Source organism: Pinus tabuliformis, chromosome Q, assembly GCF_031772625.1.
Source record: "Pinus tabuliformis cultivar Carrire ecotype Pingquan chromosome Q, CPIR1, whole genome shotgun sequence".
Classification (NCBI taxonomy): Eukaryota; Viridiplantae; Streptophyta; class Pinopsida; order Pinales; family Pinaceae; genus Pinus; species Pinus tabuliformis.
Genome location: NC_142296.1, coordinates 507061365 through 507086623, shown reverse-complemented (window position 1 = coordinate 507086623; position 25259 = coordinate 507061365). Strand labels below are relative to the sequence as shown.

The 25259-nt window shown below is 39.8% G+C and overlaps 1 protein-coding gene across 1 annotated transcript in view; it reads left to right on the top strand.

Annotated features, from left to right (window-relative positions):
- The first annotated feature begins 2210 nt into the window (after positions 1–2210).
- Positions 2211–25259, top strand: part of LOC149220382 (protein MOS2-like) — a 34971-nt gene continuing 11922 nt past the window's right edge. Inside the window, exon 1 of the mRNA XM_089384778.1 lies at positions 2211–4658. Coding sequence (XP_089240904.1) covers positions 2505–4535 — 2031 coding nt within the window. The 5' untranslated portion in view covers positions 2211–2504 and the 3' untranslated portion in view covers positions 4536–4658. The remainder of the gene's footprint in view (positions 4659–25259) is intronic.

The window sequence follows — 25259 nt, the reverse complement described above, 5'->3', positions numbered from 1 at the left end:
TTCTTTGAAGAAAATTCCTGCTAGCTATTCGGTCGATTAATCAATGAGAATCACAAATAAATGTGCAAATTTCATCAATCTATCAACCACTGTGTAGATGCAGTCTTTGCTTTGTGCTTTGGGTAGTCCTGTAATGAAGTCCATTGAGATGCTTTCCCTTTTTTTGTTCTAGAAAGGGTAAAGGTTGGAATAAACTTGCAAGATACATGTCCTCGGCCTTATTCTATTGACATGTCATGCATTTCTTAACGTATTTTAATACGTCAATTTTTAGGCCTTTCCATGAAAACCTTTTCCTAGTATGTCAATAACTTTTGAAGAATCCCTGGTGTCCAGCTCATGGTATGTCATGTGCAACCTTCAAGATTTTATCCTTTAATGTAGATTCAAGAACCAAGTATATCTTGTCCTTATATTAAATAATATCATCATTAACTATCTTGTACTTGTCATCTTCAATGAGTCTGTATGTCAAAGCACTGGAAAAACTGTTCTTCGAACATTCCACTTAAAGGTGAGCCTTCTAGTTTTTTGTGAGCTCTATGAGAGAACATGTCGTTAGTTTCCTGGAGAGTGCATTGGCCATAATATTATTTTTCCCTTTTACATTTTCAATATCAAAATCATAAGCATTGACCTTGATTACCCAGTTCTATTGTCATTCATTCAAGTATTTTTGCTCCAATAAAATGGTGGCTTGGGTGCAGGTGTTATTGACAATCGTTCAAATCCGAAAACGATTTCTGCAAGTTCAGGCGGAATTTCTTCTTGGATTTCCTGCGGAGTATCAGTCATCTACCTCCAAAGTTATCTATTCTGCTAAATTAGATATGATATCAACGACCTAGATTTTTACTACACTATCATAAATGTAGCTATCAAAATCAAAATCATGCTCATAAACATGATAAAAGTTGAGCAAAGATATTGACTCAAAAAAATAACTCAAATAGCTATAAATATTGATTAAGAAGGGTACGTAATGGTGAAACCAAACCATTATGAAGTTCAATCTAGATACATGCCATGCATAACTAAAAGATACTAGGTAATGGTGAAACCAAATAATTATCAAACTCAACTTAGATACGTGTCATGTATAACTAAAAGATACTAGGTAATGGTGAAACCAAACAATTATTAATATGTGCAATGCATAGCTTTTCCTCATTTTTATTTAAGCAAAGAATCAATAGGTAGGGTGAAACCACTTCTCGAAAGATAAAATCTAGGCCAAAACTAAGTAGAAAATAAAAATTGAAATACATACCATAAAAGTAAAAAGAAGAACATGAAAAACAAAGAACATGCCCACCTATTTACATATTAGAGATGTAGACACAATGACTAAGACAAAAACTATATTTTAAACCTAAAAAGATAATCTTAGCTACTACAACAAGGTAAGGAAAAATTATTTAGATTCACAATTTAAATGCACTTAAATTTATAAAAATAAACCAAAGCTCACAACAAATAGTAAGACGGATAAGACATTATTATCATTTTTAATTAGAATTAGATTCTCCATTATCATAATTGATTAAGACAAAAACTATATTTTAAACCTAAAAAGATAATCTTAGGTACTACAACAAGGTAAGGAAAAATTATTTAGATTCACAATTTAAATGCATTTAAATTTATAAAAATAAACCAAAGCTCACAACAAATAGTAAGACAGATAAGACATTATTATAATTTTTAATTAGAATTAGATTCTCCATTATCATAATGTCAAAATACAAATAATAAAATATATTAATTTATCAATCAATAAAATCTAAATTGAATTCTACACCTTAATACTAACTTAAATTCAATATTTTTATTTTAAATGTGTGAAAAACATTAACATTTGTTTTCTCACAATTTACATATCAGCTCTCAACAAAAACAAATTAATAAATAGTAATAAATAATAGATTAAAATGCTAAATATGTGAAAAACATTAACTACTCTATAACATTTGTTTTCTCACAATTTACATATCAGCCCTCAACAAAAACAAATTAATAAATAGTAATAAATAATAGATTAAAATGCTAAAACTCGCATTGTATTTCTTATTCTCATTAAATTACAGTTAAATAATATTCTTACCAACATTATTCATTATTTTTTGACCGAAACTCTGAGCAAAGCGAACTATGTTCGAGGTCGGAATTTTCGTCAAATCGAATCAGGGTTTCAGCCGGAGCGAGGGGCTTTTGACGCCCGCCGAGCCAAAAGTGATTCTCGAAATCTCATTGGCAAGTGAGGCATGGCGATTGCTTTGAGCTGTTAAACAAGATTCTTCAACGCTAGGCATGTGATTGTGAAACCCCTTTACGCCGACGCTATATTGCTACGCCTGAAGACCTACGGTTTATATACATGTAAAATATACAGTATTTGTCTGTCCTGGTCTACATATATTTATTTCATCACAGGGCCATTTTCTTCGAGACCACAACTCATCTGATTCATTTGCTCATCTGAGTTTTCATCTTGCATTCATTCAATGGGACCTGCAGAGGATACGGAAATGGTAGTGGGAGAGCCTGAATCCAAGAAGATACCTGCCGGAGCCTCGAAATTCTCCTTCTCGTTGCCTTCAAAGGTGACCTCCTCCGGAAGGTCGAAGGCCAGGCCATCAGAAGAGAAGGACAAGCGCAAACAGGCTGCAGAAGACGAAGATGAGGAAAAGCCGGAGTTTCTGAACGAGTTCGATCCGAACAGCAAATCCACTGTCAAGAAGCTGAAGGTCATCCCCAAGCTGGAGAATTCATGGCGGCCGGAGAAAAAGATGAAAAACATTCAGATGACCGAATCCGAGTTGCATTTCGAGCCCGAAGCGGAGGCCGCGGGGATTGAACCTCAGGCGGAGTACGGCCTCAATATCAGAAGATCTCATCACGTTTCGGATTCCATGGAAATAGAGCAGAATGGGAAAAGCAATGAGAAGGCATTCATGGAAAAGTCCGAGCAGCAGATTGTGAGAGAGGCCGTGGAGGAATTGCCGGAGGAGGCTTCTCTGGATGCTTATGATAGCTTGCCCGTGGAGGAATTCGGGGCCGCTTTGTTGAGAGGAATGGGGTGGACTGAAGGGAAGGGGATAGGCCGTGGGAAGGAGGTTGTGCAGCCCGTTGAATATGTTAGAAGGGTGGGCCGTGAGGGCCTCGGCGCCATCCCTGCTCCTCCACCCGTGGAAACGAAATCCTCGAAAAATAGGGTTCTGAAGCCTGGGGAGACCAGGGAGGAGGGTAGGAGAGACTTGGTGGCGCAGCCGGGCCCCGATGGTCGGGTAAGGCATGTGGTCGGAGTAGGGGAAAAGCTCGTCGAGAGGCAGCGGAAAGGGGTTGCTGTCGGTAAAATTGTTCGTGTTGTCGATGGCAGACATGAGGGTTTGAAGGGTGAAGTGATTGAGGTTTTGGATAATGGGGAGAAGGGTTCTGCTCAAATGGTGACTTTGAGGCTTTCCAGGAGCGAAGAGAAGGTCCTTGTGGGTTTCAGGGAGGTTGCTGATTTGGGGTCCGTTGAAGAGGAGGATTGCCTGAGGAGGCTTAAAAATATAGCAGTTCGAAGCAACGATCGCAATACAGAGGGAGGTGGTAGGCACTCAAGGGTTCGAATGGAGGAAGATTATAGGAATAAGGACGAAAATCGACTGAATTATGGTGGTATCAGGGTTGAGGAGAAATCTGAGGTTCAGAGGAACGACGTGGGTAGGGACTTTGGAAGTAGGGATGAGAAAAGAGGGGATTATAGAGGCAGGGATGAAACAAGGGCAGATCCAGTGAGCAGGGAGGATAGAAGGATCAGAGAATCGGAGAGCAGGCACCGAAGAATGGCCGATGATGGGAGGGATGGGAAAAGAGATGACAAGAGGGGGGAAGATAGAGAGAGACAGAGAAGAGAGTTGGAAGCGCAGAAGGATCTGGATCGTGGTGAAAGAGGTTATCGGAAAGTGGATGATGGGCACGGATATGGCGGAACCGAGAGAAGAAACAGACGGGAGGATGGGGAGGAACAGAGGGAATTTCGACATCAGAGTAGTAAGAGTGAGAAGCCTCCTAGTAGAAAAGAAAAGCGAGTGGAGGACGACAGAAGAAAGATTGAATCTGAGATTGGAGGAAATGAAAAGAGTAAGTCCGATTGTAACGTTGCAGAGAGGAACACAGAAATGCCTTGGCTCAGGAGCCACATTCGGGTCAGAATCATCAGCAAGCACTTCAAGGGGGGAAAGCTCTACTTAAAGAAGGGCAGGGTCATCGATGTGGTCGATCCTATCACTTGTGATCTGTTGTTGGATGAGAATGGGATGGTGGTTCAAGGAGTAAAACAGGATATTTTAGAGACTGCTATACCAAAGAGAGGGGGACCCATTCTTGTTGTGCAGGGAAAGCACAGGGGTGTTCTTGGCAAACTAATGGAAAGAGACTCGGACAAAGGAGTTGGAGTGGTGCAGAAAGAGGACACATACGAGATGTTGACGTTGTCTCTTGACCATATCGCGGAATTTGTGGGAGATCCGAATGAATTAGGTTACTGATGCAAACTGACCGAGGACCTCGGTAATGGCACGCTATTCAGCATGACCCTCAGAAGTTGCTGGATTTAATATGCAATTGAGACAATGCTCAATATGGAATAGCGTCTTTCTTCAGGCTGTCAAGTAAGTTCATTGAAAATAGCATTCAAGTGTATCTGTAGTAGTTTTCTAACCTGTGAAGGAGTACTAGCTTTCTAACTTGTGAAGGATCAAAGATGAATCCCAACTTTTGCCAAGATTTGGCCTCGTTCTGAATAATCAATCTTCACATATGTTTGACAGGAATATATTTTTTCTTTTGCGGGAAATTTATTTGAAAAGCACGGTATTTTCATTATGTAGCTCAATTAAAGAGGAAGCTTGAGGGGTTTGTAGTTGAGTCACTAAACATCATGTTTGCCTTTGTTTCTTCATTTGTGGTTTCTATACCAACTTGATGAGTATCAGAGTTATCAATTTAATAAACTAATAAATTTCTCTGGAAATACTGAACATCCCTCTAAAATATATCTGACATCGAGGAAACTTGAGGGGTTTGTAGTTGAGTCACTAAACATCATGTTTGCCTTTGTTTCTTCATTTGTGATTTCTATACTAACTTGATGAGTATCAGAGTTATCAATTTAATAAACTAATACATTTCTCTGGAAATACTGAACATCCTTGCCCGAAGTAGATTCTTATACTATACTTCATGATGCGATGTTTTCTGACTGAAAATTTGGAACATTGTCGAATGTGAAGGTTTTTATTTTTTAGAGGAAAAAACGCTGGATTTCTATTAGAGAAATATAAGATCCAGTACATTGTTCAGAAATGTCATCCAGAAATTTCCATCTTGTGTGACAAAATATACCCAAGAGTATCAAACAAGAACAACTTGTAAAACAGCAAAAACTAGTAAATAAAAACAACATGTACCAAAGTGGCCAAAGTTCAGTATATAGGCCAGTGCTCTACCTAGAACAAAAAACATTCTCCAAAATATCTGGTATCAAAAAAACATATGACAGGCCTGTCATTTAAGGTAATATTAGTGTGCCCACCTCCCTGATGGCGCCCTCCACAATTAATCTGAAATTCATAAGACCAAAGGTACCCCAAAGGCCTTCCTTCGACATCACATCCGCTTCTTTGTTCGACTCCCTGTAAATGTGAGAAATTTATCTAATATTGATGTTTGCCATAAGGAGCCTGATCCGCTCAATCCATCTAGAAAGGGAGGGAGGGTCAAATTCAGTAAGACCCTGGATGCCCAGAATGACAGGTCTGGAGTCCCCATATACATATTGTGATCACTGAATCGTTTTCAGGGTAAATTTCAGGGGCTAAATTTCACCCATGGGCTGATTTTCCGATTTTTTTTTCAAAATAAAGATTTGCCAATTCCAATTTGCCCAATTTTTATAGGATAAAACTATTTTACGTTAAAAATCACCAAATTTTTCAAAACTATTTATAATATTTGGAAATTTGATTATTTTTACAAAAATATCACCAAACACATAAAGTTTGCATATCAAGGATTAGTAAATTTCACCAGGTTTCTACACTTATAAATAAATTTCCATGCTTAAGATTTCCGTTGCTCATTTTCTTGAACATTTCACAATTCATGTATTATCATTGTCTTCTGGCATTTACTTGTACCACAAATAATGGGCAAAAGTGAATATTGCAATTTGGCAAAATGCTTAGTCTTAAAAGTTAATACAAAGAAGAAAGAGTAGGCCCTTACATCACTGCCACCACATTAAGAAAGCCAACGATATCCAATAGAGGACACAATGTACTAGCGAAGAAAGGTGCTTAGCATAAATTTTAGTTTCTTAGTCATCCCAAAAAATTGGAAATCCATTCTATTGAAACCCTTTAGAGAACCCTCGAAACATGTCAATTTTCATGATTAGGATAGAGTAGTGAGCCAAAGGACATGGCAACACCACCACACCTATCTTCCTAGAGTTAAGGATCACCATAAGACTAGCTCTCCATTGTATATGGGTCTACAGAAATTATCATGAATCCTTGCCCTTCATAAGACAAATTTTGTCTAGTGCACTTGCAATACCAAAATATGTGTAATAATTCCCTCCTTGCCACACTAGATGCACATGCTATTTTTCAGACTATATCTGGCCAGTCTATGTTTATTAGCCAGTCCTTCAAACAAAACCTGCTACCTAAGTCCCCTAGTTTGTGTTCAAGTTTGACTTTGGTGATCTCTAAGTTTGACAAAAAAAAATTGACCATGAAAATTTAGGTGATAAAATTTAACATTAAGTTTGATAGACTATAAAATTTAAAAATAAAAAAATAAAAGTGATAAAATTTAAAAGGGTAATTTCACATATATGTAGAAATGAAAGCAAAAAATAACATACCAATTTTATTGATTTAGATAAATAAGATAATTTTGTTAGTATTTAAGAAATTAGCATAACATATTGCTTATTATGTCTCTTGTCTAAATTTCTCACATGAAAAGTTTTATTAACTTGCATGGAAATAGAGTGTGGTTTCTTGTGGAAACAACGATGAATACAAAAACGATTTCGACTTCCAATATGATGTAATTGTAGTTCAAGAATCATTGTTGAAATTGTTAATGGATTCAAATGTTGGACCACATGGTTGGACGAATACCAACACACCAATTTCCCTCCAATATGCTATAAACATAGTTCGAGAATCATTGTTGAAAATCATTAATGGATTCAAATGTTGGACCACGTGGTTGGACAAATACCAACACACCAATTTCTCTTCACCTAATATAAATGACCACCAATGTATAGATGTCAATGTATGTTGCCATTGAATCCTATACCTATGGATGTGTAACCTCAATGTTGATCCTCAAGGAACTACTCACCTTGGAGAATGGTGTTAAGTGTGTGTTTATGTGAGCCTCAAGGAACTACTTGCCTTGGAGAATGGTGTTAAGTGTGTGTTTGTGTGAGCCTCAAGGAACTATTTGCCTTGGAGAATAGTATGAAGTGTGCTACAAGATGTTGTGCTAGAGGAATGCTACACACAAGGAGGAGGATTGCTATGTTCTTAAAAAATTTTAACCCTTCAAAATGAACTTCCATCAAATGTCAACAAAGCTCAGCAAATGAAGGCAAATCTGGTTATGATTTTATTTTAAATAAAATTTGACATGAATTTAGTTGAATCTCAATGATTTTATTCAATGTAGGTTTGAAGTTCGACAAATTTTGATTTTTATCTTGGAAATTTGTTGACCCTAGTGACTAAAGGCCACAAGCAATAGCTTGAGTTCGTGCCAACCCTATGCCAAGCAATGAAATGACAAGGGGAATTTATTGGCTAGGACTATTCCTCACCTAGCCCAATAAAAAATTAAAGTTGGAGATCTTTCATCTTAGCCTAGGTTTATAGCACCATTTACAGTTAGGGAAGTCACCCTTCAACCCATTAATTGTACAACAATCTCACTTTCCAACCTCTCTTCCCCCCAACCTTGCACAACACAAGGAATGGGATCCCCTTCACTGCTAAATAATCCCTTAAGCTATCCCGCTTCTCTCTAGTGCTCCAATGCAAGATGACCAAGAAAATCTCCAATGGTAGAAACCAAAAATCTTAGTTGTAGCAATTACAAACACTCATAACCATGGTTTTCCTCATGTAAGCATAATAACCAGACTATGGTAGCAACATGTTAGAAAATGTAACTATGTTCGGTCTTCATTAATGTACTTGAGTCATTATGTAATGTACTCGTCAAAAGAATAAAGAAAAGATTTTTTATTATTGTAACAATGACTTTTTAAAGCATGGGTTTCATGCTTGGGTCATCATTATATTAGTCAAACTCCCCATTGTGGACTGCTAGGATTAATATTGAGTTTATAGAGTGATTGTACATTCAAAGAGACCCTTCTTGAGCTTTTGAATCATGTAAAAAGGTTTAGTATTGAGTCAATTATGATTTATGTACCCTCCACATCAAGTTGGCCTAAAGACCCTAATTCGATCGTGTTAAAATTGGTAACTAGGGCCAAACTCCACATGGTTCATCTTACTTATGACAACTGATATTTTTCTTGGATTCCTCTCTCTGAGAGGTGTAGGATTGATCTAAATATTATCCGATTTCGACATGTACAAATGAAGTTATGAATTTATTTTGATTATAGACAAATTGTCAAGGTTGGCCAACAGAGTTATGTAGGCTCAGAAGCCCAACAGTCACGTTTATTCATCTTCAACGGTTGCTATAAATTCATGATGCTTGAGCCTCATTTGGACATCACTCATTCACTCACTTCTCTCTCTCCCCTCATCTGATTGGGCACACATTTTTTTGAGCAACTTCCTCTCTCACATGTGCGAAGGAAAAGAGGACGATTTTTTGTTTTAGGCGTTGACCAGTTTGATTGAATTTTACAGGCTGTTTTCTTGGGACGCGTTGGCCTTCCTTGATTTGTGGATTTGGGTGAGGAATTTTTGTCCTAGAAGGCCGCAGAACTGGGCACAAAAACCGAGGCAATCTAACCTCTGTTTTGACTAGTGTTGACTTTACTAAGGTTGGCTGCAGGGTTGACTTTTGTTTACCAATTTTGACTAGACTTTTTCGGACTGTTTTGCTTTGATTAAACTTTCTGTTGGAGGTTGAAGTTGGTTGGGTTTGACCAAGCTGAATTGAGGAAGAATTCTGCCTTGTTGACCAACATTGACTTTTCTGGTTAGGGCTCTTTTGCTGCCGTCATAAATTATCAGATTTGTAAATTGTACTATCTCTCTCTCTGTTGAACTATTGAAGAATATAAGAAGAATTGATCAAGGGTTTCCCCACATTAGGGTTTGTCCCTGGCTGGTGCCACATCTTGTGTCCTCTTGTCTTGGCTTGTCTTCTACTGTTTATGTTTATGTTTTATCTGCATTTTACTATCATGTTGATGTGATTGCTAAACTGGATATTGATATTGGACTAATAAAGAAATTGAAGTAAATTGCTCTAAAGCATAGAACATACCATTTTGCCTAAAATTAACAGACCCACAAGAAGCCTATATATACAAGGAGGTTGAAGTCATTTGGAGCATCAACTCTAACGCTAGTTTGATATCTCAAGAAGAGCTCGAGAAGTGGGAAGTCTATTACCAGGAGGTCGAAAGAAGTGCGAGTTTGTGGAAGTCTATAGAGAGGAAGAAAACCAAGTTTTGGTGCCTCACTCTCTTTGTTTCGGGCTCTAGATTGGGAGATCGAAGTCTCATAAGATTTCGCTGTTGCCGGAAGCTATTGCCTAGTCGAAGTTGCTGTAAGGGGTCGAAGACCTGGGATGCTGACTTGGTGTGGAGGGAAAGTCTAGTCTTGGTCTAGGGTGAAGAGTCTCAAAGAATACTATTGAAAAGAAGAATTATCTTGATTGGGTTTTCCCCACGAGGGCGGTTTTTCCCTGGCATAGTGCATATATCTTGTGTCTCTTGTTTTGTGATCTTCACACACATAATATGGTAATTATGTGTGTCGAAGTGGTCGAAGATCTGGGACGCTGACTTGGTGTGGAGGGAAATTCTGGTCTTGGTCTAGGGTGAAGAGTCTCAAAGAATACTATTGAAAGGAAGAATTATCTTGACTGGGTTTTCCCCTCGAGGGGGGTTTTGCCCTGGCATAGTGCCTATATCTTGTGTCTCTTGTTTTGTGATCTTCATACACACATAATATGGTAATTGCTTGATGAAAGATAAGATAATAAAGAAGTAAAAGAAGCCAACACATTCACAAGTAATTATCAAGAAAGGAGAATCAAACCCTAATATAATTACTTTGATTTTCCAACATGGTTTTAGAGCTAAGGTCAGGAAGAATCGAAGATCACTTTGTTGGCATGGATTCTCCCTCTATGATGAACTACATAAGAATGGGTTGCAACACTGCTGGAAGCTGGATCAAGAAGGTCATCTACTACTTGTTCAACAAGGTCAAGAGTCAAGGATTCTTGGCTGCCCTTATAGGTTCTCTTACTGATGACAATGCATGGATCATTGATAGTGGAGCATTGAGACACATGACAGGTGAAAGTAAGCAACTTCATACACTATCAAAGGAGCCATCCTCTCATGCAGTGGAATTGGGTGACAACAAAAGCTATGCTGTTAGAGGCCTGGGATCAACATCGTTGAAGCTGGATAATGGATCGAAACTGCATCTCAACAACATTCTCTATGTTCTAGGTTTGAAAAAGAATTCCTGTTCTATTTCTTGTTTAGAAGATAAAGGGGAAAGAGTTGCTTTTGTTGATGGAAAAGTATTGGTTTGGGGAAAAGACTCTAGCATTGATAAAGCTAGGGTTATTGGAGTTCATGAAGGAAGTCTTTATCGAGTCATTACACAACCTCCTCAACCTTTGGTTCATATGGAAATAAGTCCTATTGAGCTATGGCATAGGAGGTATGGTCATCTACATTATAAGGTCATCCCAACTCTTAGTCATCTGGTTCATGGTATTCCTAATATGAAGTTAGATCATGAAGGTGTACAAGGGATGCTCTTTGGGGAAACATATTAGAAAGCCATTTCATAATAGTGAAACTAGGTCTAAAGAGATATTAGACCTCATCCATTCTGATGTGTGTGGTCCCATCTTGGACAAATCAGTTGGAGGTCATCTTTACTATGGGACTTTCATTATTCTAGGAAGACATGGCTCTACCTCCTCAAAACTAAAGATGAAGTATTTGATAAGTTCAAGGAGTTTAGGGTTGAAGTGGAAACCCTAACCGAAAGAAAGATAAAAACTCTGAGGTCTGACAATGGTGGGGAATACACTTCTAAAGAGTTGATTGCATATTGTAAGGAAGCAGGTATTAAGAGGGAGCTCATTGTTCCCTACTATCCTGAACAAAATGGATTGGCTGAAAGGAAGAATAGGTCAATTGAAGAAGGCATTTGAACTATGCTCCTTGATCAAGATCTACCGAAGTTCTTATGGGGAGAAGCAGCGATGACTGCCGTATACATTCAAAATAGAAGTCCTCATAAGAGTCTTGATAATACTACACTCGAAGAAGTATTCACAGGGAAGAAGCCGAGTGTGGATCACCTTTGAATCTTTGGAAGTCCAACATATATCCATGTTCTGAAAGACAAGCGAAAGAAGTTGGACTTGACAAGTATCAAGGGAATATTCGTTTGTTATATTTTTTCCTCAAAAGCATATATAATCTACATAAAGGAAGGAAGACACATTGAAGTAAATAGGGATGTCATATTCGATGAAAATCACACATACAAGAAATCAAAGGATATTCCTATTGATTCTGATGACGAAGAAGTTCCCATATTTGAAGAAGAAGAAGTTCATCATGAAAACTTTATTACAAATATCGAAGAAGAAGGACCAAGTGAGCCTATTCAATCTATGGTTGTCCCAACCACAAGGAAGAGGCCAAATTGGTTGAAAGCTACATTATAAGATGCTGAAGGACATGAAGTTGCGAAAGGTTCTTTCAGGAAAAGTAAGAAACCAAAGAGATATTGTGGGTATGTTGCATATATGACAAAGTTAATTGAAGCCAAACCATCTACATTCAAGGAAGCCGAGCATGAAGAAGTTTGGAAGAAAGCTATGCAGGAAGAATATCAATCCATCATGAGAATGGGGTTTGGGAGGTCGTTCTTAGACCTAGTGACAAATCGGTTGTCACATCAAAGTGGACCTATAAGATCAAACATGCTGTTGATGGAAGTATAAACAAGTACAAAGCAAGATTCGTTGCAAGGGGTTTAACCTTTGCACCTAGAACAAGGTACACTACCATTAGATTGTTTGTCTCATTGGCAGCTACAATGGGGTGGAATATCCATCAAATGGATGTTAAGACCACATTTTTGAAAGGGACCATTGATGAGGAAGTGTGTTGAGAATGCAACAAGATGATGGAGCTTAGTGGAAAGAAGTCGCCGTCACTAAGTGGGCCCGCAGGTTATTTTTGGCGCAAAGTCTATTTTTAGACATATGGATCATGGTCTATGAGTTGCAGGATGCTATTTGTGGATGATTGGTCATGTTGGCAAAAATAGATGGACTTCTATTTTTACACATATGGGCGGTTTCTATTTTTAGATTTCCAGGCTAAAAATAGAACAGTCAAATATTATTGTCTCATAATAATATTTGGACTATAAACATTATCTTATCCTCTTGGAGCACTTCAGTTTGAGCTACAAATGTGGCACATGCAGCTGTCAGAAGGAAATATGCTTTTGTTGTGAGTCAGTTGAGCTATTGCATGCAGGATTTTAGTTAGAACTCATGTGGTTGAGTTTGGTGGAGTTGATGGAGTTGTGTTCAGTTTGGCTTGGTTAAACTAGTTGTATTTTAGTCTAACTAAAAAATACACTGGTGATAGTTGTGTGAATTAATTCACTAATTATTAACTCATAAAGTAACTAAAGAATACATCAGTTAACTCGGTGCATGTACAGTTCAGTGGAGACAGGTGTTAGAGGTTGAGATTGCTATCAGTTGTGACTATAGTTGTGCATGAGATTTGCACATGCATGGATGGAGATTGCTCGTGAGGCTTGCGTAGTATAACCAAAGGAATTCGATTTCACAGAGTGATTGATTCTCTTGCAGGATTGCGCAGTGGAGGCAGGTAAATAGTGGAGGAGATTTGAGGCATCAGATCTGAGCTAGTTTGTGTGTAACAGGTGGAGATAGTATTGAGTACTTGTGAGGAGTATTGTACTATGTATTGTTACATGTTCTCTATCATTATAATATACAGATAGTGTGGGGTTTTCAGTTGTATGCTTTCCTCGGGTTACATACTGTGTTAATGTGTGCATGCGATTGATGTTTCATTGTTTTTGATGTTGCTAAATTGATGATCAACGTAGAGGAGATTATGTATTGTGCATGTATTTCGCAATAGTGTATAATTAGGATAATCTCTGTGAATAAGTGTTTAATTATTCAAAATTTCTACATGGTATCAGAGCTGTTGATCATCAGATCTACTATTCAGAAATTGTTTACATTTTATTTCTTAAGGCAGAGTCTGTAATTGGGCCAGGTAGCATTTGGATTCATCCTTCCTTTGGAAGATGAGATATCCGGCAAAAGCCCATACAATCAATCTCTGTACGAGAAATACTTTGTTCTCACGAATTTTAGATCAGTGGCGGTTGAGTTTTGAGCTGGTGGAATTCGAATTTGCAGCAGTGTTTTCTTGGTATCAATGTGGCAATGTCTTTCAATGGATTGCGATTGGAGTATGCTCTTGAGGGCAGCTCGAACTATATTGTATGGAAGGACAGGATGGAGGTGATGTTAGATGATAATGGGTTGAAGGAGTTCATAGAGGCTGAGGTCCCAAAACCTACTGATGCTGCCGAAGCTGAGGTTTGGCAAAAGAAGACAGTAAAGTGTCGAAGGATTCTGTTGGAGGGCGTGAAGGATCACATTGTGTCCAACCTGCATGGAAAGGTTTCTCAATACTTGATGTGGAAAGCGTTGACAGATCTATTCCAAAGCAAGAGTGATCAGAGGAAGTTGGCGCTCAAGGATAAAATCAGAAACATTAAATGCGAGAAGGGAGATAGTATGCCCAAGTATCTCATGAAGTTCACTCAGTGCAGGGATGAGCTGGGAAGTGTGGGGGTGACTGTCGATGATGAGGACTTGGTGAGCTTGGCTCTCCTTGCTCTTCCGAAGAGTTGGCATTCCTATCAAGACTCTGGTAATGGTCGGGAGAAATTGCCAGGATGGGAGAGACTTTGGTCAGATTTTGTGCTGGAGGAGATCAGGCGGAATACCAGGGACGAATCTTCATCGAAGGGACCTGATGAAGAAAATTGCGCTTTGGCTGCCAAAGCAAAGAAGGGGAAGAACGAGAAAGCTTCTCATTCCGGTGCGAAAGGCAAGGAGCAGGACATGTCCAAGGTGAAGTGCTTTCACTGTCACTAGCACAGACACTATGCCACAAATTGTCCGCAGAAGAAGAAAAATAAGCAAGCTGCTGGATCTGCAGCGGGAGAGGCCTTAGCCTTGCAGTTTGAGCTTGATTTTTTGTTGATCGCATGCTTGGTATCAAGTGTGATGGGATCGGTATGGTTCTTGGACAATGGTGCGTCTTTTCACATGACAGGAGATTGAGATTTGTTTTCTGATCTAGAGGAGAAAGATCTTGGAGTGCACATCGAGATGGGCGATGATGGTAGATAAAGTGCGACCAGTGTCGGTACGATTTCCTTTGAGAGGGAGTCTGGTAAACCCTTCGTATTGAAGGAAGTGATACATGTTCCAGGATTGAGGAAGAATCTTATCTGTGTGGCGATGTTAGAAGACAAGGGATATGATGTTGTTTTCAGCGAGGGAAAGGCTTTCCTACGCAGCAAGACAACTGGAGAAACTCGGAAGATAGGGGTTCGAGTGAGGAACCTTTATCAGTTGCATGTAGATGGCTGCGCAACAATGGCATGCACGACAGAAGGACTGGTGAGCCGGGATGATGACGAGCTGTGGCACAGGAGATTGGGTCACCTTCACCATGGAGCCTTGAAGATACTGCAGCAGATCACTACTGGGCTTTCTAAGGGCACTCTTGCGCAGTCAGATCAGTACAAGGGGTGTACTTTGGGAAAGTTTGTGAAAGCCACCTTTCACGAGAAGGATAGTCGCGTGACGACGATCCTTGAGAGAATTCACACAGACGTGTGTGGACCTTTCTCAGTAGCTTCGACAGCAAAGCACAGGTATTATGTGATCTTTGTTGATGATTTCTCTCGAAAGTGCTGGATCTTCTTCATGCAAAAGAAGAGCAAGACATATTTAAAGTTCTGTGAGTTCAAAGCACTGGTCGAGAAGGAGTCGGGGAAGAAGGTGAAGGCTCTTAGGAGTGACAATGGTGGTGAATACATCTCTGGCGAATTTAAGGATTTCTGCAGCATAGATTGGATTCGAAGAGAGCTCATAGCTCCCCATAACCCACAACAGAACGGGGTTGCTGAGTGGAAGAACAGAACGATCGTGGGTGTAGCACGGGCGATGTTGCGTGATTAGGGCCTACCCCTTCACTTGTGGGCGGAAGCATGCAATACTGCAGTATATGTGCAGAACCGTTGTCCTCACAGGATACTTGGCATGAGTACACTCGAGGAGGCTTATTCTGGTAAGAAGCGTGATCTTTTCATTTGAGGATTTTTGGTGCTAACGTTTACATGCATGTGACGAAGGATGCCAGGAAGAAGCTAGAGCCGACCGCAGAGGTTGGGATATTTGTGGGGTACACTGATACGCCCCACAACTATCGTGTGTATTTGCCAGACAATGGTAAGACTGTTGTGCGACGGGATATAAAATAAGGTGGAGAAAGCCATGAAGTGTTCGCTTGAGAGGGAGCCACACTTGCATGCAGATGAGGAGCTATTAGTTCCTGAAGATGAGCTTCAGGACGTGGATCAGCCACAAGACAAAGTTCATGGAGTGGAAGAGACCACTCATGCAGTGCCAACCATCAGAGGGCGAAAGCGCTTGACAGAAGCTGAGCGACTGGCTCAAGATGCAGAGAAGGTTGTAGGACCACCTATAGCTCAACGTAGACAGAGAAAGTCACCTGATCGGTACACTGGATACATGGCTCTTGTGAGCAAATGTGTTGTGACTGAGCCATCCTCTTTCGAGGAAGTTGTGGAGGATCCCGCATGGGTAGATGCCATGGTGGAAGATTATGATTAGATTGTCAGAAACAGTGCATGGGTGATTGTCCCAAGACTGGAAGGGAAATCAGTGGTGGGTTCGAGATGGATTTACAAATTTAAGCAGGGAGCTGACGGGAGTGTGGAGAAGTACAGGGCAAGATTTGTTGCCCGAGGCTTTTCACAGATAGAGGGGATCGATTATGAGACCTTTGCACCTGTCGCAAGGTATTCTTCCATACGGACGATTCTTGCTCTCTCAGCGCAGATGGGGTGGCACATTCATCAGATGGATGTGAAGACTGCGTTCCTCAACGAAGTCATTGAGGAGGAGGTGTACATTGAGCAACCCGAAGGTTTTGAGATCTTCAGCAGCGAGTCGCATGTGTGCAGGCTCAAGAGAGCGCTATATGGGTTGAAGCAAACACCACGTGCTTGGTACACACGGATAGACAATTATTTTACCGGACTTGGATTCTCCAAGAGTGAGGCGGATCCTAACCTATACCAGATTGTGGTGAAGGGTAAGTTGCTTATCGTTGTACTTTATGTAGATGATTTGATTCTAACAGGTGATGAGCTGTTGATAATTTCAAAGTTTCATTCAAGGATGATCTTGCTAAGGAGTTTGAGATGAAGGACTTGGGCCTCCTTCATTATTTCTTGGGATTGGAAATTTGGCAGCGCAGTGATGCACTATTTGTTTCTCAGGGTAAGTATACTCGGGAGATACTGGAGAAGTTCAACATGCATGGCTGCAAGCTTGTTGATACTCCTCTTCCTGGAGGTTGGAGAAAGGAGGATGCTACTTCAGCAGAGGTAGTGGATGCCACTGTCTATTGACAGTTGGTGGGGTCGCTTATGTATTTGGTCAATACACGATCCGATATATGCTATGCTGTTAACCAACTTTCACAAGCTATGGTTAAGCCAACCAAGCTCTTCTGAAAGGCAGGAAAGCATGTATTGCGTTATCTCAGAGGCACATCGGGATATGGATTGTGGTACAGACAGGAGGATGAGGTGAAGCTATGTGGCTTCATGGATGCAAATTGGGCAGGGAGCCCAACGGACAGAAAGAGCACATCTGGAGGGGTCTTCACTATCGGGTCAACAACAGTTTCTTGGTATAGCAGGAAGCAGAGATCTGTGGCACTCAGTTCAGCAGAGGCCGAGTATATGGCAGCAAGTTTGGCTGCATGCGAGGCTATATGGGTGAGGATGATCTTGGTCGGGTTGTTTAGTTCATACTTGGAGCCTACTGTGATTTACTGTGATAACCAGAGTTGCATTAAACTCTCGGCTAATCCAGTATTTCATGATAGATCTAAGCACATTGACATCAGGTACCATCATATCAGAGATTGTGTGCAGCGGAGAATCATGTTCCTTTCATACATTCCAACAGAGGATTAGGATGCTGATATCTTGACGAAGGCGCTCACCAGGAGCAAGTTCGAATACCACCGAGGCAGGATAGGGGTTGCTGATAATCCATATCTTGTTGAGAGGGAGTGTTGAGAATGCAACAAGATGATGGAGCTTAGTGGAAAGAAGTCGCCTTCACTAAGTGGGCCCGCAGGCTATTTTTGGCACAAAGTCTATTTTTAGACATATGGATCATGGTCTATGAGTTGTAGGATGCTATTTGTGGATGATTGGTCACGTTGGTAAAAATAGATGGACTTCTATTTTTAGACATATGGGCGGTTTCTATTTTTAGACTGCCGGGCTAAAAATAGAACAGTCAAATATTACTGTCTCATAATAATATTTGGACTATAAACATTATCTTATCCTCTTGGAGCACTTCAGTTTGAGCTACAGATGTGGCACATGCAGCTGTCAGAAGGAAATACGCTTTTCTTGTGAGTCAGTTGAGCTATTGCATGCAGGATGTCAGTTAGAACTCATGTGGTTGAGTTTGGTGGAGTTGATTGTGGAGTTGATAGAGTTGTGTTCAGTTTGACTTGGTTAAACTAGTTTTATTTTAGTCTAACTAAAGAATACACTAGTGATGAGTTGTGTGAATTAATTATTAATTAATTCACTAATTATTAACTCATAAAGCAACTAAAGAATACATCAGTTAACTCAATGCATGTACAGTTCAGTGGAGACAGGTGTTAGAGGTTGAGATTGTTATCAGTGGTGACTATAGTTGTGCATGAGATTTGCACATGCATGGATGGAGATTGCCCATGAGGCTTGCGTAGTATAACCAAAGGAATTCGATTTCACAGAGTGATTGATTCTCTTGCAGGATTGTGCAGTGGAGGCAGGCAAACAGTGGAGGAGATTTGAGGCATAAGATCTGAGCTAGTTTGTGTGTAACAGGTGGAGATAGTACTGAGTACTTGTGAGGATTATTGTACTATGTATTGTTACATTTTATCTATCATTATAATATACAGATAGTGTGGGGTTTTCAGCTGTATGCTTTCCTCGGGTTACATACTGTGTTAATGTGTGCATGCAATTGATGTTTCATTGTTTTTGATGCTGCTAAATTGATGATCAACGTAGAGGAGATTATGTATTGTGCATGTATTCTGCAATAGTGTATAATCAGGATAATCTCTATGAATAAGTGTTTAATTATTCAAAATTTCTACAAAGTGTACACTGAACAACCCGAGGGCTTTGAAGTGAATAGCAAGGACTCATGTTTACAAACTTAAGAAGGCCCTATATGGTTTGAAGCAAGCACCTAGGGCATGGTATGCGAGGATGGATGCATATCTACTTAAAATTGGGTTTGTGAATAGTTCCGTTGATCCAAATCTCTACATCAAGGTCGTGAATAATTAGCCAATCATTATTCTACTATATGTGGATGATCTATTCATCACAGGTGTAGAGCGAAGAATTCAAGAATGCAAGAAGATGTTGGCAACTGAATTTGAAATGAAGGATTAGGACTAATGCACTATTACCTAGGTCTAGAAGTATGGCAGAGACCTGGGGACATATACTTGGGGAAAGGAGAGTACACCATCAAGTTATTGCAGAAATTTGGGATGATGGATTCCAAGCGGATGACTACTATGATCACCAATCTCAGGAAATTGAGGAGCTTTGACTCTAGTCTCGTGGATCTTACCTCATATTGACAGTTGGCGGGTGGTCTAATGTATCTGGTAAATACTAGGCCAAATATATGTTTTGCTGTGAACATTCTTAGTCAGTTTCAGTTGGAGCTCGTCATGATCATTGGATAACTGCCAAACATATATTGAGGTATCTTCGTGGCACTATACATCACTGCCTAAAGCAAGATAGTAAGGAAGTCAAGCTAATTGGCTTCATAGACTCTGATTGGGGTGGCAACGAGACTGATGGAAGGAGCACTACTGGAGGATGCTTTAGTCCGGGAGCTGGTATGATCTCATGGATGACTAGGAAGCAAGATCCCGTTGTATTGAGTAGCGCTGAGGCATAATATGTGGCTGCATGTGAAGTAGGAAAAGAGGTTGTTTGGTTAAGGAAGCTTTTGACAAATTTGTTCGAGAAGTCTTTGGGTCCTATTGTGATGAATTGTGACAATCAAAGTAGTATCAAGATGTTTGGAGATCCCGTGTTTCATTTGAGGACGAGACATATTAATAATAAGTTCCACTTTATTAGGAACTTGGTGTAGGATGGGATCGTGAAGTTGGAGTATGTCTCGACAGATGAACAGGGAGCAGACATTGACAAAGGCTTTTCCTAATAATAAGTTTGAATATCTAAGGACCCTGCTTGGTTTGGTAGATATTGTTGAATGTATTGATGATAAGAAAGTGGAAGAGATTTGTTGAGGCTTTGCAAGTGAAGCATTGCCTAGGGAGACATCTGGCCGACACTTTGTGTTGATGTTTGGGTCCCGAAGTTGAAAAGGTGGTGTTGGTTATTGAGCTCTGTTTTTGGATACACACTTGTATGTTTGGGTTGGTGGTTAGCAAGTAAGCCTGATGGTACCTAGAGGGGCTGAAAGCTTGAGTCCACCTTATTCCCACTTGGATAGATTGCCCTGGTCAGGAATCTAGTCCGTGGCATTGCGGTGCCTAAATTGTTGAGTGACTGATTAGATAGATTGCCCTGGTCAAGAATCTAGTCTGTGGCATTGCGGTGCCTAAATTGTTGCCTTGGTCAAGAATCTAGTCCATGACATTGTGGTGCCTAAAATTTCTTCATGGTTCATATAGTTTGAGATCTTCCATTTTATTTGTACATTATGAATACCTCCCTAGTTAAGAGGGAGTGTTAGAAAATGTAACTATGTTCGGTCTTCATTAATGTACTTGAGTCATTATGTAACTATGTTCGATCTTCATCAGTTCTAGGTTGGGTCGAGATGTCCGATTTCCAAGTGATTCCTTATCGGCTGGTTTGGTTTGAGTAAATGTGTTATGTGATTTCATTGCATTCTATTCTGTTTGTTTTTATGTCACTTCATTACTTACCACAAGAATAGATATACATTTGATTTTATATAAAATGAATAGATCTAAGTAGATGTTGTATTCCTGTACTGGAAATGTTATGAAGTATTCGAGAATCGAGAGAACCTTAACCTCCAGGTTGTATGCAGGTGTACAGAAATTCGGAGCTGGTTCAGGTTGAAATATGAAGTTCTATTATTATTGAATGCATGTATAATATGAGTGCGGATCTAGTAGGTGAAACCAAATTTATGGATGCTTTATAGGTGAAATTACTACTAGTATATTAGTCATTATTAACACAAATATGATAGGAATCAAGTGATAAATTAGCATGCTATTTGTGGTTCTTATAATTGTTAAAGTTCTCTCTTGGTTGATATGGAGAAAGTAAATGTACATGTTTAGCTGGAAGTATAGTTAGGTAAGGGAAGAAGTGTAGTCTGATGGGAGGCTGTTCAGTTGAACTGTGCTCCGCTACTAGTTTACCTAAACGACCCTACCACAATTCAAAAGTTGGAGCTAAGCATTGATTAACAGCTTCTGGGAATTTGTTAACAAGTGCAGGTGGCCATGGGAAAATTAGGAAACATTTGTATAACGAGCACTTAATCCAATATCACGAGTGTCTATTCCTATTTGTTCAAATGAGATTAGCTAAGTTGAACAAATAACAGTGACAGCATAAATTTGTCCCAAAGTTTAGGTGATGAAGGACAATTTAGTGTTGTTAGTTGGACTGCAACATCAGTACAGAAAATCCCGCAGATATCGCACTACCAAGGTGCTATTGTGGCAAACCATTCACCATAACCAGTAACAGAAATACGTGGAGCCATCTTGCAATTTATAATTTTATAAACAGTTAGTTAAATCGATGCATGAACATAAAACATTTCCAGGGTCGAGTGATACCACGAACCCTAAAGCATACAGAAAAATAAATTGCGAGAAACAGATCTGTCTTATACTGTTTGTAAATTCCAGAGGATAAAATGATAACACCAAAGGAGTAGAATAATTCTTTGGGCAACTACTGAAAACACGCATACGCATAGATCCAGCAATCAGGCAAATTAAGTGTCAGATATATTTAGTAATTACAGGTGCAGAGGTAAATATAACAGTTCCAACTTACAACATAAGGGAATATTGAGTTCTTGCATAAACCCAGTTTATAAATATCATGCTGCTGAAGGCAAAATGCAGAGAGTAAGCATAAGTGAGATAGTGGGTAAATAACTCTAGTGCAAAATTTAATTACATACAGGACAAAAGGAAAAATAATAATTTGTACAACATTTGGAGGTAAATACCCCCTAAGCTCGTCACATAGTAACAGTTGAGTCAATTGTTTTATAATAAACAAAGAGAAAACTAATCATAACTTCACAATGGTTGGAAGGGTTTAACCCCGGTTCAGACTATAAAAGCCACACGAACTTATACAGTTGGTGCCAAAGTAGGACAGTATCCGCTCCAGGGCGCGGAAGGAGCATAAATGTAACAATCAACTTGGTGGAAAAGAGGAGCGTTTAGCAAACGGATTGACCATGGTAGGACCCATTCAATTCAGGACAATTATTCCTGCGTAGGCTAGGGTGAGAGTTGCTATACCTGCAACCAATGTCACATGGTTTGTGTTCGAATATGGGTTCCACAATGATTAGGTTCGGTTCGAGTTTGAATTTTTTGATGGGGTTCGGATACGGTTCACCATTAGGTTCGTCTATATACATTTTCTATGTGTATAGATATATTAACTTGAAAATGAAATATAGGATAAAATTGTAAGAAATCAACATCAATAAAAAAATGCTATCATGAACATGGAAACTGCAAGGATAGATTACAAGCTTGAGTTGTGAGATGAGGTTATGAGTTTTGATCTATGGCCTTGGTTAATGACCATGAGGTTCGATGAGGTTCGTTGAACCTCAAAATCTTTTTAAGGTTTGCCAAAATTCGAACCTCTAGGTTGAAGTTCGACGAACCTTGTGACATAGCCTGCGACAATAAAAATACCAGAGGATGGGCATTAACTTTAGTATAAAGAAGTCAACCTGTATGTAATCACAATGAACAGGTATAACATAGGAGATTGTACTCTGTAAATCCGGAAGGGGATTACCTTTACATAGCAGGGGCTCAAGCCATCATTCGGAAAAACCCTGAAAAGAATCACTGGTAGTAATCAAGGGGTGGAAAATGTTAACACCAGTAAACAAATTCGTCGTGCATTAGAGTAAAATACCACAGTAATATGTATAGTGCGCAAAGGAAGAAGTTACCTGGCACAGGGTAGCAGAGTTAGCACGAATCCGCCCTGGGCTAGCTGTCTATGAACTATCTTCTTTCTGCACTGGCAAACAGAGGCAACTGTGATCTCATTTCAGCGACTAGTGAAAAGCACAAGTTATATGTCTATAAACCCCATTGCAACCCTAAGCAATCACTTCAAACGTAGATAAAAACCAGAAGACATCAATTAAGTAACTACTAAATTAGCTTTACCGAGCAAAGCGGGGCTGTAGGATAGCCTGCCGGAATTGTGAGGTCCAGATTTGTGAACAAACGCCACACAAATCAAATTTACGTTACTCTTAAACTAATTAAGAGGTGATAGCAAAATTGGAAAGGAAAGGGAGGAAATCAGTTACCTAGCGTTATCAACAATGAAGTAGATAAGCTCATGGGACTGACACAACTCCCGGACCGAAACCCCTGTTGTAGGCAAACTGTTTTTCCACCATAGTCGCAACAGCTGAAGCAGAACAAACTGAGAAGCATAGCAGAGGGCCTGGTCGTCATGCTACAGGAGGAGTAATATGATTGAGGTTCTTTCCAGTCGTGGGTTGCACACACTTCACCTCAAACCGTGGTAGAAACCAGGACAACAGGAAACCCTAGTATTGGAACTGATTTCAACACCAGAACCTGGTTATTATCTGTAAGTAGGACCATGTAAATAGGAGTCCCAAATATAAATGGACTTTTTCAATATGCCATAGTGTGGGAATTACTTACGTGATTCTGCAGTTCTCTATCAGCACATAACTGTCCATCTGTTATAATAGTTTGGGGCAAGCATTACCAAGCGGCACACACCCAATCTCGGTAGACAACATGCAAGTTGTAGGGGAGGGGCAGAATTCAGTCTTACTCTAAACATGTTTGCAACGAATGCTAGAGTCCCAAACTGGAATAAACGCAGAGGTCTCACTATCTGGAGAAACCCCAGAGATAGCACATACACACAGAGAGGGCTGTTTCGAAATCACCGTATTATTTTTCCTACAGACAATGAGAAGCACGAAAGGAATATAAAAGTAACAAGTTATCATGAGGAACAGGATTATACCTAGGCAAAACTAGCAAACAAGTATATGAGACCCCAAGCACATAGAATTAGGAACAAAGAGATCTGGAATAAAACCACCGGCATTATGGGAATCAAAATGAACCATTTACCTGGCCATGAGAGAAAGAATGTGGGTGACATGGTGGTAAGGCGTGTAGAAAGCCACCTTCCATAGCTGCAGCTCAAAGACCACATGCCGAAGAATGCAAACCAAATGTGAGAGGGATGACACGTCAAGGTCTAGGGTTTTAAACACTAAATCCTCACCATCGATCGGAGCAGGGTCATCTTGGCCGTTGATGAACATTGTACATTGTTGTGATGGCGGCCATGTGAGGGGAGAAGGCGGACCGTGTGATTTATAATACGTGGAAGGCAAAGATTAGGCGTTCCGATCAAGGCACTACAGGTGGAGCTCTTTCGGCACACCTTTGCCTTGGAAAGTGAGACAGTAACACATGAGTTATGAAGATAAATTGCAAACCCTTTGTTGATACCATGGAGCGCTTGGGAACTTACCATAACACCGAAATAAGGGTTATTGTGGAGTCTTTTCGTAAGAAAAATAGAATTAAATAGATTCCCATATGTTAGAAAATTATTTATTACGGAGCAATGGAACACATAAAATATTGCAGAAATATAAACACAGAAAACGTATAAAACAAGAGAGACACAGATATACGTGGTTCACCCAGTTTGGGCTACGTCCACCCCGAACAGCCAGTCCTTCCTTTCTATTATCCAGCAAAATGAAGAGACACAACCTACAGCAAATCCGCTGTAATATCCTCTGTTTTCTCTCACAATCCCAGCTCTCTGTTTCTCGCTCACAGAATACACATCTATCACACAGCCTCAAATACAATGCCCTCATACAAAGAGAGGGGTTGCCTTCTAGGGCAAAAAACTCTAAACTAAACATAAGTTATACCGTCAGATCATCCGTCTAATGAACGGCCCAGATTGACTAGGGTGTACAAAACTTCCTGGGGTATACATCCGGCTGAAACAAAGACCTCTGAACAATCATGCTTCACACACAACACCATACATGTATAGGAAGTTCATGAATAACTCGAATAAGGTTAAAGGGTCAAGTGATATACGTACTAAATCAAGCATGAGCTATGGGATATAGATAAATTACTGGAGATTATCAACCTTATAACAGAACACGATATAGGCTGAATAATTGGACTATTGATATATTTTTTCATAGCCTTCTTTATGGAACCTAAGTGTACTTAACAGTAAGTTACT